The following is a 14,708-nucleotide window of genomic DNA, read 5'->3' as shown; positions in this document are numbered from 1 at the left end:
AGCGCCTCCAGCACAGCAAGAATGAAACAGGAAGTGAATCAAGAATGGAGCACAACAAACAAACCAAGTTCACTGCTGTGCTGCAAGCAGGCTCAAATATTTTGTAACCTTAATCCATGAGAGAAAGTTTGCTATCTCCCTTTGAGAAACATCCAGCTTCATATGTTTTATACGTTTTGGTGGGAAATATTTGTCCTGTACCCTTTAAGCAGCTGTAGCTGATGTATTGAGACAATACTTTATTGTATATCTGTACTTACCAAGTCTCATGATAAACAAATTTATTTCAATGGTCAGCCAAATCACACCCAAATCATCCTTTGGGAAACAAGTGATGTACCAGATTGACCCACTGGGCACCACAGAGGCAAAATGAGCTATGGTGGCCTTTTCTAGTTTGCTTACCTACCACCCGTGATGTGGCTTGTGATTTTTTTTTAATGTTCAAATTTATTTATCATTGTGCATGTACAAAGTATAATGTGTACAGAAATAATATTGATATTATAGATAAACACACGGACCCTCCACATCAGGCAAACAGATCCCTAATAATTCAAGTCACGATTGTGCATTAGTTGTACATATTTTGGGGCTTTGAAGGTCTTGGCCACATGGGGGGCTGGTAATCCAGCCTTGAATAATAAACACAATTGTGGAACCAGTTGCTATTAGAATACATGGTGGCTTTCATATTTACACCTAAATTAAGGGATTTAGATAATCTGGCTTCAGCTGTTGTTCAGGGGTCTTGTGTGTGTGTGTGTGTGTGTGTGTGTGTGTGTGTGTGTGTGTGTGTGTGTGTGTGTGTGTGTGTGTGTGTGTGTGTGTGTGTACCCAGGGCGAACCCACTCAAACATGAGGAGACCATGCAAAGTCCACACAGAAAGACCCTGAAATCCAACTCAGGATCTTCTTGCTGTGAGGCAACAGTGCTAACTGCCGCCCTTAGATTCCTATTCCTTAACATGATAGAAAACAGTAGGGCAACAGGATTGATAGGCATAGAGTAAAATGCTGACAAAATCTTTCTGCACTCTTTCCCAGATTTGTGCCTCGATAAAATCCTGGACTTCATGGCTTGGTTTGTGCTCTTTCATGGAAGCTTTTAACCTATAGTCTTCAACCCACTAATCCCACTGGTGTTAGTGGGTTAATAACAGTCCTCATATTTAAAGTGATCTTAGTCTGTCCAATTATTAAAGCTAAAAGCCTGCACTTCAGCATGTCATTGACTTTTAATACTTAACTGAACCTTAAACCTTGACCTTAAATAATGCAAACAACTTATGAATATGAAAGGACTTGTTATTTAAAGAATCCTCCTCTCACAGTGGTGCATATTCCAACAGTGTCACACCTCTTTTATACACTGAAGGAATATTCTCACAAAGGATACACCTGTGCATCAATTATATTTCCTCTGGTAAACCTCTTCTCTCCTGTCTCTGACCCTAAAATCCTTCTCAGTATGCCATGCTGAAGGTTGTCTCATTTCCTAAAATGCAACTGATGAAAGATGACAGAGGAGACAAGATAAGATATCTTATCTTAAGAGGCACACATTAGAGAATTGAGAAAATACTAAACACAAGCGGGTGAAAGGAATAAGAGCACATGAGAAAAAGTAAAACTGTTGCATGAAGACTAACACTAAACATGATGACGGAGAATTAACGCTGGAAACATTAGAAATTGGATACCACAGGGAATTTACTTCATCTACATTTGTTTTGGGGTTTTCTGATTTTGTTTGTTTCATTTTTGATAGCCTTGCAAATGTGTCTGTGCACGCAAACAGTTTGTGAAACCCACCGTTGCAAAAATTGCTGTGAGACTAGACTGCAAAATCAATTTCAAAAGCTCCAGGGCAGCTGATAAATGGACCTGTACAAATATCAAAAGGGCTTTCATTTCTGTTTGACCCAGGTTTTGTGTGCAAAGCTGCCTTTTCGCCTAACGAGCTGATATTAAATAATTTCTGCTGTTTGTTGTATGAGCTAAGTGGAGACAACATGAACTTACTAAAGGTTTGCAACCAAGTCTTGTGTTATCAGTCAACAGTGCTGAGAGAAAAAAAACAACAACAAGGTGCGAAGTTGAGCAGCATGCTGGATTTATGACTCTGTGGATGCACGAGTGTCCTCAGCAGAATCGTAGAAGGAGCAGTTGAGCTTTAGCAAGCGCACACGTTCACAAGGACGCAAACACCCACCCACAGTGCTCGGTGTTAAAAGGCTGCAGCCCTATCTCTCCGTCTATTTTTACTCTGTTTTGGTCCATTAAGATCAGCAGTGATGATAGTTAATGAGTGAAGCCCCTCGACAAAGCAGGCAGTAATCACAGACACACACACACAATCACATATCCTCACAATATTGATGTGTAAGCTATTGCATGTGTTTAAAACCATGCACACTTTAAAAACTTTATGTATATATTTGTATAAAGTATATAAGGTATACACTACTGCCATGCTTAAAAGAGGACATAGTTACTTGTGTATCTTTTGAGTGGACTTTTCTATTTACAGTGGCATTATTTTTTCTAAAGAAATTAAAAAGCAAGAGGTTTGAATTTATTTTGGATTTACTTTAAATCACACGTAGTTTAAAGTATACCAGTAGGCCAAACTATACACCACTCTACTAATATTTGGTTAAATGTCCCTGAGCAAGCAACATCTCAACCAGACACTTTTATAGCAACTTCTGGCATAATTCTATCTGTCTACCAGTCATCTGCGCATAACTGGTAGACTTCCTTTAAACTAGTTGGTTTCCTGGCACATTCCATAAACCTAGTGTGCTTTATCCATTCCAAAACCAATTTTGCTGGGTATTTGGGACTGTTCATTCATTGAAGGTTCATGCCCATGATGACTGTATGTAAACTGACCACACTGATAGTTGTAATGGAGGATAGCAGGTATGAGTAGTAGTCTTTTTTCAAGACTGCACTGGACAATGAGTGAATTCATTATCCCTGATGTTTTTTGCTTTACTTCCTGTCATGTGTTCCTAAAGGAAAAACTAATTCTATGATCTCTGCAGGCAGTTCTGGTTGGCAACGTGGCAGAAGATGACAGATTAATTAACAAATGTTAGCAAGGCTAACTCACTGAGCTACGATAGTGAAAATGGTAAGGAGTGCTAAGCATCAGCATGTCAACATCGTCACTGTGAGCATTTAGCTCAAAGTGTTACTGTACAAGCACAGTTTGACACTGGTGATTGGTTTTACTGAATCAGCGAAGTAATTTAAGTTTTTCACCCACAACAAGTAACACCTGCTAATTATAAGATCGTTGCATGTGGGTCGACCCTGCAGAACGTTGCTTATGACATTTATGAGTCAAATATCTGCTGCCATTTTGACACCTGTAAACAAAGTGAGTCACAACTGAAAGCAAGCAATTACATTTTTACCTAACACCAGAATTCAGTCATTTGGGGGCAAGCATGGTTTACCTTTTGGATTATTTAAGGACTTTATAGTAAAAATGGCAAAGGACAGTAAAAATTAATCATAACATAATTATCAGTTAAAAGAGAAATCCAAAATATAGATTAGCATTGAGCTATGAAGAAGAGTTGTTTAACATGTTCACTGTTAACCTTCGATTTAACCAGAGTATTTTGAGTTATCTGTTACACATGAACAAAGACAGCTTGTTCTTCTCCACTAAGGTCATGTTGATTCGTCAGCTTGATTTAGAGAAATTCTAACATCACAGACAATCTCAACAGTCGACAGTTATCACAAAAGAAAATTGCTAGAAAACCAGTAGCTTTTTCCTTTCCTTGTCAGCAGATGGTGACAACAAAACTTACATATCAAAGTGTAAAATGTTGTTACTTCAGGTAGACGTGACAGGTTTGTGCATGCAAAGGAGAGACTGTACATAAATGATGGACATAGCCACTTAGGGATACAATCTGGGGGTAGTTATCACAAGTGCCTAAACACTGGTGAAACTATTTATATTTAGAAGCAAACTTGAGCTTCAGCTTGGGCTTGGTTTTTTACCCTCATAGGTTGACACTATGATTGGAACTTGTCCGAATTATCAAGAAGTATGCTTTTGGGAAAACTGGAGCCTGTGAAACTCCATGGATGAGCCTTTCAAGAGCCAAAAGTTTAGCAAGAGGAAAGAGGAAAACGGAGAGTTTGTTAAAAACAAAACAAAACACATTATAGTAAAAAAACAAAGAAATCTTTATGTGATGATCCTTTACTTGATTCCCGAGTTGATGCTTTCCTGATCAGTGAGAAAGCTACCAATGAGAAAGCTTCGCGAACTTCATCTCAGGGAACCTTTCTCTCCCACAGTGGGAGTCATTACACAGCAAAGCTGTGGAAACTCACAGTGGGATAACTGAGACGTCTCCTAAATGGCATGAAGAATGACGACATGGATAAAAGCACAGCTACATTTAGACCTTTAGTCATGATACAATCATTTAGACATGACACAACAGACCTGCAGTCCATTATCTAGTGCGACACACTTACATTAAAACTGTGAAGACCAACTAAATAGGAATCAAAGGTGTAACATACTTATTTACTTACTTCTAAAAGCTGAATTGTGATTATATCAGAAATTGTGTTAATAAACTATAATAGGCAAACTATACAACTGAACAAGATGCATTCATTTGTGGTTGTGGAGTGACGTTACGAGTCTGTGAGCCATTAGCACTGCTATTTTGACTTTTTCTTGTAAAAAAAAGAAGAAAAAGAAAAAAAAAATCATATCATCTTAGGTTTTTCCACTAATCAGCTCTTTATGTAGCACCCAGTCCAAATCTTATTGATTCCTTCTGAAAACATACATTCATGGTAAAAAACAAAGCTAAACAAAACCAAAGTACACCACACACATCTGTCAATGCCAAGGTTTTATGTATCTGAACATAATAAAAAATCATCTTGAACTTGCCAGTTTCTAAAACTATTTACACGCAACCCCTGATAAGCAACAGCACATCACATTTTGCATTGTAACATTGGTTATTTAACAAAAGCTAAACCAAACTGCAGAATTACGGAGCCCCAACCTGTACCTCATACTGCAGCAATAACCTGAAGTAACTGTCATCTTGTTGTTTATGAATCTCTTGCGTTGTTGTGGAAAAATTTTGGGCCACTCTTCTTGACAATAGTGCTCATGAACATTGAGGTTTCCAAGTATTCATTCATAACTGAGAACCCAGAGTGACGCCTTAATTACTTCTTCATCTGCTAATGAAGGTGGTGACGAGCAGTACAGCTTGCAGCATTGTAGCCTTCATTTTTAACTGTATGTTCCTAGAATGGCTTTAAAGGCTCTTTGAACGGGTTTTAAAATGTTCTTTTTGTTATCGGGTTTGTGTAGGTAAACACTAAAACAAAGATCTTGTATGTTCTCATTAGGATTTGTGTCAGTGGGCGGGACTATAACCTCAGCTTTATTTTGTTAACTGGAAATTATGTGAGAATGTATTTCAGGCTGTGTTACAGAGTAATGTAAAACTAATGCAACGAGTAGAGTAATAAATTATTTTCTCAGGCAGTTAATGAAGTAACATGCTAGATTGCATTTAAGAATAATAACAAGGAATCTGTAGTAAATTACTTTTTTGGAGTAAAAATTCAACACTACTTTTGTGTTTTCATTTCATTTGCATTTACCACGTGGTGAGACCTGTTAAAGACAAGATTTATTACTTTATGCCCTAATTTTGCAAAACCTTAGAGCTGAAAGAAGATGTTTTTTGTTTGTTTGTTTGTTTACACAAGTGTAACTGAAAACCCTGATTTAGCTTTACAGCATGATAAGAAACATACCAATCAGGTTTATTGTCAAGAAAGATTTGAGATCAAGTTGACATTGTTTAATATTATTTTTGTTTCCAAACTAACTTTAGTTTCGAGCAATTATTTTATACTATTACTAAACCAAATTTTTCTTTATTTTCTTTCTAAAAACAAAAAAGTATCATCCACTAAGATAAAGGGAGACAAACACATCTGACAATCACGTGTTCTTCTGTTACAGCTTCTCGAATGCAAATTCTTTTGAAAGGGCAGCATTTAGTATTGCAATCTTGTTGCAAACACCTTCCTCTCCTCTCTACAGGTGGTTTTAGCTTTTCTTTTCAAGCCTGTGTCATCTTCAGTGTTGCCTCAAGTGAGTGGAAAGACACATCATCACCCTTTTTTGCTATGACTAGACTGCTTTAAGCTGATAGGATGGCAGCAGTAACTCAAATAACCCCTCATCACAACCTTGTTACAGCCAACCTTGAACCTTGAAGTAGATACAGAAACAGAACACAACACTGGGTAAAGTAATTAAGTAAAGTATGTAAAGTATGTAAATGACAATCTGACAAAGAACAAAGGGAGACAGTGACTATAAACGCACAGAGGGGTGATAGGGGCAGAATGGAGACACCTGGGAGACAATGCAGAACTAAATCCGAAAATATGACATGGGGAATTATAAACTAAGACATGGGAACAGAGACAGATGACTATCAAAATAAAGAAAATGGCAAGACAGAAAAAGCTAAGAGAAGACCGAAAAAGCTGAGAATATTAACATAAAGAAACCAACCACAAATAACTGCTGAAAGTAAAATTCAATTCAATTTTATTTATATAGCGCCAAATCACAACAAAAGTCACCTCAAGGCGCTTCATAGATACAGAGAAAAGCCCAACAATCATATGACCCCCTATGAGCAAGCACTTTGGCGACAGTGGGAAGGAAAAACTCCCTTTTAACAGGAAGAAACCTCCGGCAGAACCAGGCTCAGGGAGGGGTGGGGCCAGGGGAGACAGGATAGAAGACCTGCTGTGGAAGAGAGACAGAGGTTAATAACAGATATGATTCAATGCAGAGAGGTCTATTAACACATAGTGAGTGAGAAAGGTGACTGGAAAGGAAAAACTCAATGCATCATGGGAATCCCCCGGCAACCTACGTCTATTGCAGCATAACTAAGGGAGGATTCAGGGTCACCTGATCCAGCCCTAACTATATGCTTTAGCAAAAAGGAAAGTTTTAAGCCTAATCTTAAAAGTAGAGATAGTGTCTGTCTCCCGAATCCAAACTGGAAACTGGTTCCACAGAAGAGGGGCCTGAAAACTGAAAGCTCTCCCTCCCATTCTACAATCAGAGATCAGAATCAGAATCAGAATGGGGTTTATTGCCAAATGTTGAGCAGGTTTACAACATTAGGAAATTGCTGCGGTGCTTCAGTGCAAACATAGTGTCATAAATAGCACTTAAATAGACATGGAAAAAAATAAAAGTAGGGATAAGAATTAAGAATACAAAACTCCAAATGCCGCAAATGCAATAATACAAAATATCAATAGACATAACAAAAGACAAAAAAACAAGGATCCAGCCCCTTCCCAGTGCAAACATTTGGAAAAACCACATCAGAAAATAAAATAAAAACAAAAAGATGTAAAACTCATAATATCCCAGTGTCACTGTCCATGGTGCTGAAATTCCTCCTTATTGTTTTCTAGGGTCTCCAAGGGTCTTTAAGCAATAAATTGAGTTACTTATTGCCAAATCTTCTTCTCCCCTAGAAAATGTACAAGTTCAAGACTCTATGTGATAAGTAGTCCGACAGTAATTTAGAAACAACAACTGAGGAATCACAGGTTATAATGCGCCACATTCATTTTAACTTGTGACTGAACTTCTTTAATGTGGTGTGGTCAACATATTTTTCACAGGGGGCATGCTCATTTTGTTTTCTTTATGATCATCTCAACATGGTCTGTATTTTTTACTGACTGACTGATTTATTAATTTTTTTTTTTAAGCTATAGATGTTTTCCGGTTGACCGACCGTGACTCTAAATAAATGGCATAATTGTCCTGAAAGAGACATGATGTGTGGATCGCCATTGGCAACATATTGCCTTTTGTTAAAAACAGATCCTGATAGGATCCCCACACAGAAACACCTGCTTCTCTGGGCACCGAAAATGGTTGAGGCAAAAGAAATGCACTCAGGGTATATCCAGTTTGTTTATGTCACTGTCACAAATCTTTATGTCAATCAGATGAAACCCACAGGGATAAAGTAAAGGCCGCTTGGTGCTTCATGCTCATATGTGTCGACATGTTATCATCTACATGTTATGTTCATGGTGTTTTGAGAAATTCAGATTGGTTGTCCCAGAGTAGCAATAATATTTTAAAACAGTTAAAATCTGATGGGGAAAAAAGGATTGTGTAAGAGAGATAGCATTCTGTTTTAATGTTCAGCTTTCAGGAAAAACAACTCACATGCTGATTTTGACCCCAAAACATTTGCCTCCTTGTCTGAAACACATTTAAGAATGAAAAAACAAACAAACAAACAAACAAACAAACAAACAAACAAACAAACAAACAAACAAACAAACAAACAAACAAACAAACAAACCCAACCTTTTGCCAACTTTTCTTTAGATTCCCACTAAACAAACTTTTGTCCTCAAACTTACAATCAGCTGGGTGTAGAAGGCAATGAGCTCTCTACTCATCAAACAATCAGGCAGACAAAACACATCAGCTTTGAAAAATAAACCAAAATCTTTTATTTGGTGACTGGTTTACATCACTAAATACACTAAAGGCAGGTCTATGCACAGTTATAACTTCTTTGCTCTACATACTGAATAATGTAAAGTGATTATATGCATCTGTGTCCATTCAATGTGTGTCCTCCTCGCCTGTGAATCCCCCATGAAAAGAACATTTATGAATTCTCTGACAACTTGGTGTGCGCACAGATCATGACCGCAATACTGAAAATGATTGGGACAACACTTTAATTTAACACAACCGTACATTAAAGAGCAATAAATTTATCTATCCTGTTGAAAGGAAATCAATCAAATCTTCCACTGTCAATCTTATGACTATTGTTCTGTTGACATTAAATGGGTCAACTGAACATTTCTAAATAAACAAATTTACAAATGGTACCTCTGGCTGGAAACCAAATAAATCACATTTCATTTATAGTTTGAGTGGACAAATGCTTTACTTAAATTTGAGAGGATTACAGATACCCTGAAATGAAAAATGAAGACATTAAAAACAATGGAGTTTTTATTAACATTCAACATGTCAATTAATTGATTAAATTTAATGGAAAAGTTATACCATTAGGAATAATCAGGGGAAATTATCCATTGAAAATTAATAAAAAAAAAAAAAGTAATCACAAAATCAAAATGTGACAAGTAGCCTGATGAAATTTGCATAAAGCTGTAATTTCACTAAAAGTTAACACTGTTTATGTTCCACTGAAGATCAGCTGTACCAATGCTCCACTGACAGTTAATGAAATGAGTCTGAATTTAATTACATAGATTTGAATGCTCCATTTAAAGTTAATTTGACAAGTGCTGGCTAGTTAAAACCAAAGTTAATATGTCATGAATATGAAATTTACTGGGAATGTTCTCTGTGCAAATGAAATTGGATTGAGTGTTATTATTTTAGTTTAACTTGACTGGGTCATTTAAAATCCCAAAAGCGGATAGGGCCAAAGATCCTTAGATAAAATTTTGGATTGTTTTTTTTCCACTGGAAGTTAAACCTTTTTCTGACAAATTAAGGTTTGTGACAGATTAATCATGTTTATCTTCCAATGAATGTTTGATATTGGCCAGTAAAGCCAGTATATCCACTGTAAATCAACCGGTATGCTATTAAAAAAAAACACACTTTTCTATCAATAGTCAATGGCTCAAATTTTCAACTGAAAGTTCATGGGACACAATTCTCTTAAATTTAACACTGCTGTTGTTCCCCAGAAATGGTTAATAGAACAAGAGCGACCTCCTTTTTATCCACTGCTGCCATTTGTTGACACATGCATGTTGCTCAGTGCGGCCCGAAAATTCTTTTGCGATTAGCATTGTGCATATATATGTGGTATATATACAGTGAAAATGTGTACTGTGTAGATGAACAGATAGCTAGATAACCACACTGGAGAACACATCATTGTTGGTTGACTTTTGAATGTCCTTTGGATTAATACGGTGTTGTTTTTTCTGAATGAATGGTTTCATGAGGATGACTTGAGGTATTCACTCGAGCATGGACTTCTCCTCAAAGTGCCTGCAAAAAGAACAGCAAAGAACAGGCAGAGAGGAAGGTTAAAAGCTGCAATACATAACACAGCATTGACTAATAGTCAGGTACTAATTGTGTGAAAAGTTACTTCAGAAATTTAGCTTCATACTTGTCATAAAACTGGACCTTTTAACATTGTTTGTGCTTTTGGTGGCTTTTAGCACTTTTTAATTAATTAGCACTGACTCTCAGGTAATATGTCTGTGCATTGCAGCTGTACAGTTTATGAATGTAGGCTGTTAACTACGCTTGCTGGCATTAGCATGCCTCACGTTTTAAGGCTCCAAAATTCTGAGTCAAAAGAAACCAATAGGTGTCATTGATGTTGATGCTCTCTCTCCCCTGCAAGTAACTGTGTATTAATGTGCATATGTGTCTGTACTTACCAGCTGATAGTTGTTTAGGAGATGGTCTACGTTTATGTCGTCGTAGCTCTCCTGGAAGGTTTTGGGTTCATCCCTGGACTCCTCGCTGGTTACAGGATCTTCTAGGCTGTGTGGTGTAAGGACATCGGGGAGGAAAGAGGGTTTCAAGATCCACACTTTTTTTTTTTAAATAAACACCTGACAGGTCTAAATAATCTGAAAGACTTGTCATTATCCCTTTCCATATTTCTTCACAAACCATAACAATTGTTCAGTGTATTTTCTTCTAGTTAGATGAGTGTACTATTTTTATTTGTGTATTAAGTGATTGAAGTGACAAAGTTTTGAAGATGCACAAACATATATATTAACCAAAGTTGATTTTATTCCGTTTGAGGTTCTAAAGGTCTTTTTCTTCACATAATCAAATGTACAAATTATCACCCTTATGAATCCGACGGACTCTGTATTTATTGTTTTTGTAGAAAAGTAGCTTTACAAATACATGTCCAGGTAATTCAAACAGTCTAGTCAATGAACCTTAAAATGAGGATTTCTTAAAGCAAATGCTGCATGTTTTGCACAATATTCAGCAAATTTGCTTTACTCAATACCCAAATAAAAAATGTATAAATACATTTGAGCAGAGCCACTTTATCAATTTACCAACTGGTTATTGTGATTTGCAACCATCAAGCTCATTTATACATCAAATAAAACCAGCATCCATCAAAATGGAGTGAAGTAATCAAAGTAAATGTGCTTTTAGCTCCATTATTTTCTTAATGTATTCTTCTGTTCATCCATAAGCAGCTTCAGAAACTAAGAAAGCTATCTGTGTATACAGTGAGATAAAAAGTGAACACAAGGACTGATTCCTACCTTCTCTTTCCTGATAAGACAGAGTTCAGGTACTTCTTGACAGCCATCTGTTTGCGGAAGCGGCTGTAGTTGTCTGTAAAGATAGCGTCTGTGTGACGCTTTGCTGGCTCGTCCATCAGCTCATCACTGAACAGAAGAGATGACAGCAGAGTGATACCATAGCTCAGAGGGCAGCAGGTCTTAATGCAAACTCAGTGCAGCTCATGGTCTGTGACTCATGTTGTCATGTGTGTGTGCATGGGTGTGTGTTCCTCTAGAATATATAAAAAACATGATGTGATGTCACTGATTAACCTTTAAAATATATGTGCAATTACAAAAAGCATGAACTCTTTCAATTGTAAATATAAGTAAATATAACATTTCTATGAAGTCTTCTTGGACTCATTTCTTTTATTTGTATCTAATTTGATTATATGACTAAATGTTTTCGATGAAATAAAATATGAACTTTGGGGGTTTGGAGAAAAATCAACTTTCAACCTAATTTATAGCTTTAAGGTAAAAAACAAACAAACTGTACTTTACTTTCCTTAGCACCCATATTTTGATGGTTTATGGTCAACAACTGGTCCTTGACTGTGGTTTTGGTCAATGAACAAAGAAATTTTCTACAGATAATAAGCTTTGTTTATGTATTCATTTATTTAGAATTTTCTGAAAACTTAACATTTCTATATAATCCGAAAATATTTTAAACGCCTCTAAATACTTCTCATGTCTGGATTGACAGAGTTACACACGAGTTTATTAAGCCTAAACACGAATCATTATATACATTTAATAAAAAGAACAGGGTTGGGCATAAGAAAGAACCACTGCTTTCTCAAAAGCGAAATTTAGCATGCTTTTTGGGGGATTATTTCACCTACCTGACCCGCTTTCCAATCAGAGACTCCAGGTACCTCCGTGCTGATAGCTGTCCCAGGAGTTTGCTATATCCGCTGGTAAACAGACCGTCTGCGTGTCTCGTCGCTCTGCACAGATTCACAAGGCATTCACATTAAAAACCCGGATACTTTTAATCCAAACTAAACCGGAGACATACCCATTGTGCTTATGATTGTAACAGAATCTTTTATTGCTTTTGCCGTATGACAAATCATGTAAGTTTCTCAGTAATATGATAGTGTAATGATAAATAATGATCAAATATCTCAGATTTTACCCCCAACAAGTTTCTTAAATAGTTCCAAAGTGGTCGCTATTGTAGAAGTCCGATGCTTACATTTAATGAACGGTTCATTCAGCTAATGCAGTTAATCGCATACCTCATTGTATTTATTACCGAGGAAACTTTCCCCACTCTTTCAGTTTCATATCCATGTCATCTGCGCTCAGCAAAACCAATAAGTTAAACAATTTACTCAAGAACATAAAAGTTTCGGCTCCAGAGTCGAAAGACAAAGCTGTTCGTCCTACCATACAGTGTTGGGTACATTTCCTTCTCTATACATTTTTTTTTTTTTTTTGTAAATAACACGTGTTTGCCCTTACCTTATGGTTGTGTGCGGTAGACTTAGGGTCCGGGAGTACAACACACTGCACAGGGCTATTAGGAGAAGCAGGTGGGGGCCGGTTCGTTGTACCATCGCTTTATACCTGAAGATGGAAATGGTGAAGGGTTATGCTCATTCTGGAACACAGAAAGTATATCTGATCGTGCCAACAGGGGAAGGATATCCTTTATCCGGAATTACGCGCAACAGTCCAGTTCAGTTTCTCGAGGCAAATGCAGAGAAGAGAGGACTATTTGTGGAACGAACTCTAACTAATTTCCCCTTTGGTGCCGATCTTGACATAGAGAAGACAAGAAGCCATCGGAATCCAATGCGCAATTGCGCGCGTCGCCGTCACAGGGTAGGACTAAAGATATAATTCCACATACCACATACTTTGAATGTATAATTCAAAAGAGTTATTGAGAAAACGCTTGCGATCTCCATCAAAATACCACGAGTAAATTTATCACCGGAAGTCTAAATATCTTTATCAGTAACTTTCTGCTTCAAAATTTCTTTTTAACTACTCAGTTCCGTGACTCTCAGTGCAGTGAGAGTTCGATGTTGACTGAAGAAACGAAATAAAAGCGTTTATCTTCGAAAGGCTGCCAGGGATATAACCGTTACGAAACACTGTTACTTTTGTCAGGAAAGAAAAACATCTGGCGCGGTCCCATGCGTAATTGTGCACAGCGCGGATATGTCGAGGAGTCTTATTACCCTTCGTCAAGAAGTGTAATGCCTCTAATTGCTGTTTAAACCAAAACAAGTAGTTTATTCAATGTAAAACTCAACTTTCAGTTATTAGTAAAGCGTTTCCAAAAGCCGATGGAAGCGGGCATAACACCAAAACTAAAACCCCACCAAATACGAAAACAAACACAAATTCTCAAAGGAACCCCAGAATTACTATGATACAAATGAAAATCTTACATGTGCGGTAGAGAAAGTTGTCTGGTTTGGTTCTCTCTGCTGTGCTGCCCAGACTCCTGATCTTGAGTCGCTTCTTTATGTCCACACTGCTGCTCCGATGTTTCCTCACTCTCGTTCTCCTTTGTCTTTCTGTTTACCTTCAGCTCTGCTGCCGTTTTATACACCTGGATATTCCTCAAGAAGCATCAGACTCATCAGGGGCCTGAGACGTCAGTGGGTCGCTGCTTTCGTCATTGGTGTTGCTCACGGAACCAAAGAGGCCTATGGTGGAATTAGTGGGGAGTGTTATTCTGTTTCTTCTGATTAAACGCAGGAATAACTAACTTATATGCCAGGGTTGATGTTGACTCATCTGATCATTTCCCCATGAGCTCCTCATCGTGCAAAACTATAGTGCAGGTCAGGGAAAACTGGAAATTGGACTGGAAATGAAACCGAAAGCTCTGAGACCTGGATGGAAACTAGAATAAGAATAAAACAGCTGTGAATTTCAAATGTTAGCATGATTTTATAAATGTTATTGTATAGTAGCCCTTCGTTGTCATCCTGAAAATGGGCATTTGAACAGTGCATTAGCAATGGAGTTTAAAAAGACTTGATTATTTTAGCTGTGGATGAATATAAATCATGAACTTCTGGAGCATAAAAACGTTCATGCGAAAGGTCAATATAGAACAAAAATTAAGCCACACCTTAAAAAAAATCAAGAACTCTTTTGTTTAATACCTTTTTTCTTTTAATGAGCTGCTTTTTAAAGGCTTCCTGGTTTCAGAAACAATGTCACCAAAGTAGATTTAACAGTAAAAATACAACATGGAGCCACTGCAGCAACTAAAATATTTAATTAAAAATAATTAAAAACATTCATCATGTTCTTCA

At 37.2% G+C, this 14,708-nt stretch overlaps 1 protein-coding gene across 1 annotated transcript; it reads right to left on the bottom strand.

The window, feature by feature from the left end:
• Positions 1-9,190: 9,190 nt before the first annotated feature.
• On the bottom strand, positions 9,191-13,959 carry vip (vasoactive intestinal peptide). Its single transcript, XM_085427671.1, has 6 exons — positions 13,830-13,959; positions 12,892-12,996; positions 12,267-12,371; positions 11,395-11,520; positions 10,534-10,639; positions 9,191-10,132 (listed from the first exon to the last, which is right to left on the bottom strand). Coding segments are annotated over exons 1-6 (453 nt in total). The 5' UTR covers positions 13,832-13,959; the 3' UTR covers positions 9,191-10,123.
• Positions 13,960-14,708: the final 749 nt, after the last annotated feature.

The sequence above is a fragment of the Rhamphochromis longiceps genome, linkage group LG13 (assembly GCF_057381845.1).
Source record: "Rhamphochromis longiceps isolate RC_006_pf linkage group LG13, R_longiceps_female_GT1.1, whole genome shotgun sequence".
In the NCBI taxonomy this organism is placed as follows: Eukaryota; Metazoa; Chordata; class Actinopteri; order Cichliformes; family Cichlidae; genus Rhamphochromis; species Rhamphochromis longiceps.
Note: the sequence above shows the minus strand (reverse complement) of the source record. Positions and strands in the feature narration are given on the sequence as shown.

Excerpts from the sequence above, each read along its gene's own strand:
- vip (XM_085427671.1), bottom strand. Across the intron at positions 12,372-12,891 it reads CTACCGCACACAACCATAAG|AGCGACGAGACACGCAGACG; the intron begins GTAAGGGCAAAC and ends GAATCTGTGCAG. Across the intron at positions 10,640-11,394 it reads GTCTTATCAGGAAAGAGAAG|CCTAGAAGATCCTGTAACCA; the intron begins GTAGGAATCAGT and ends TACACCACACAG.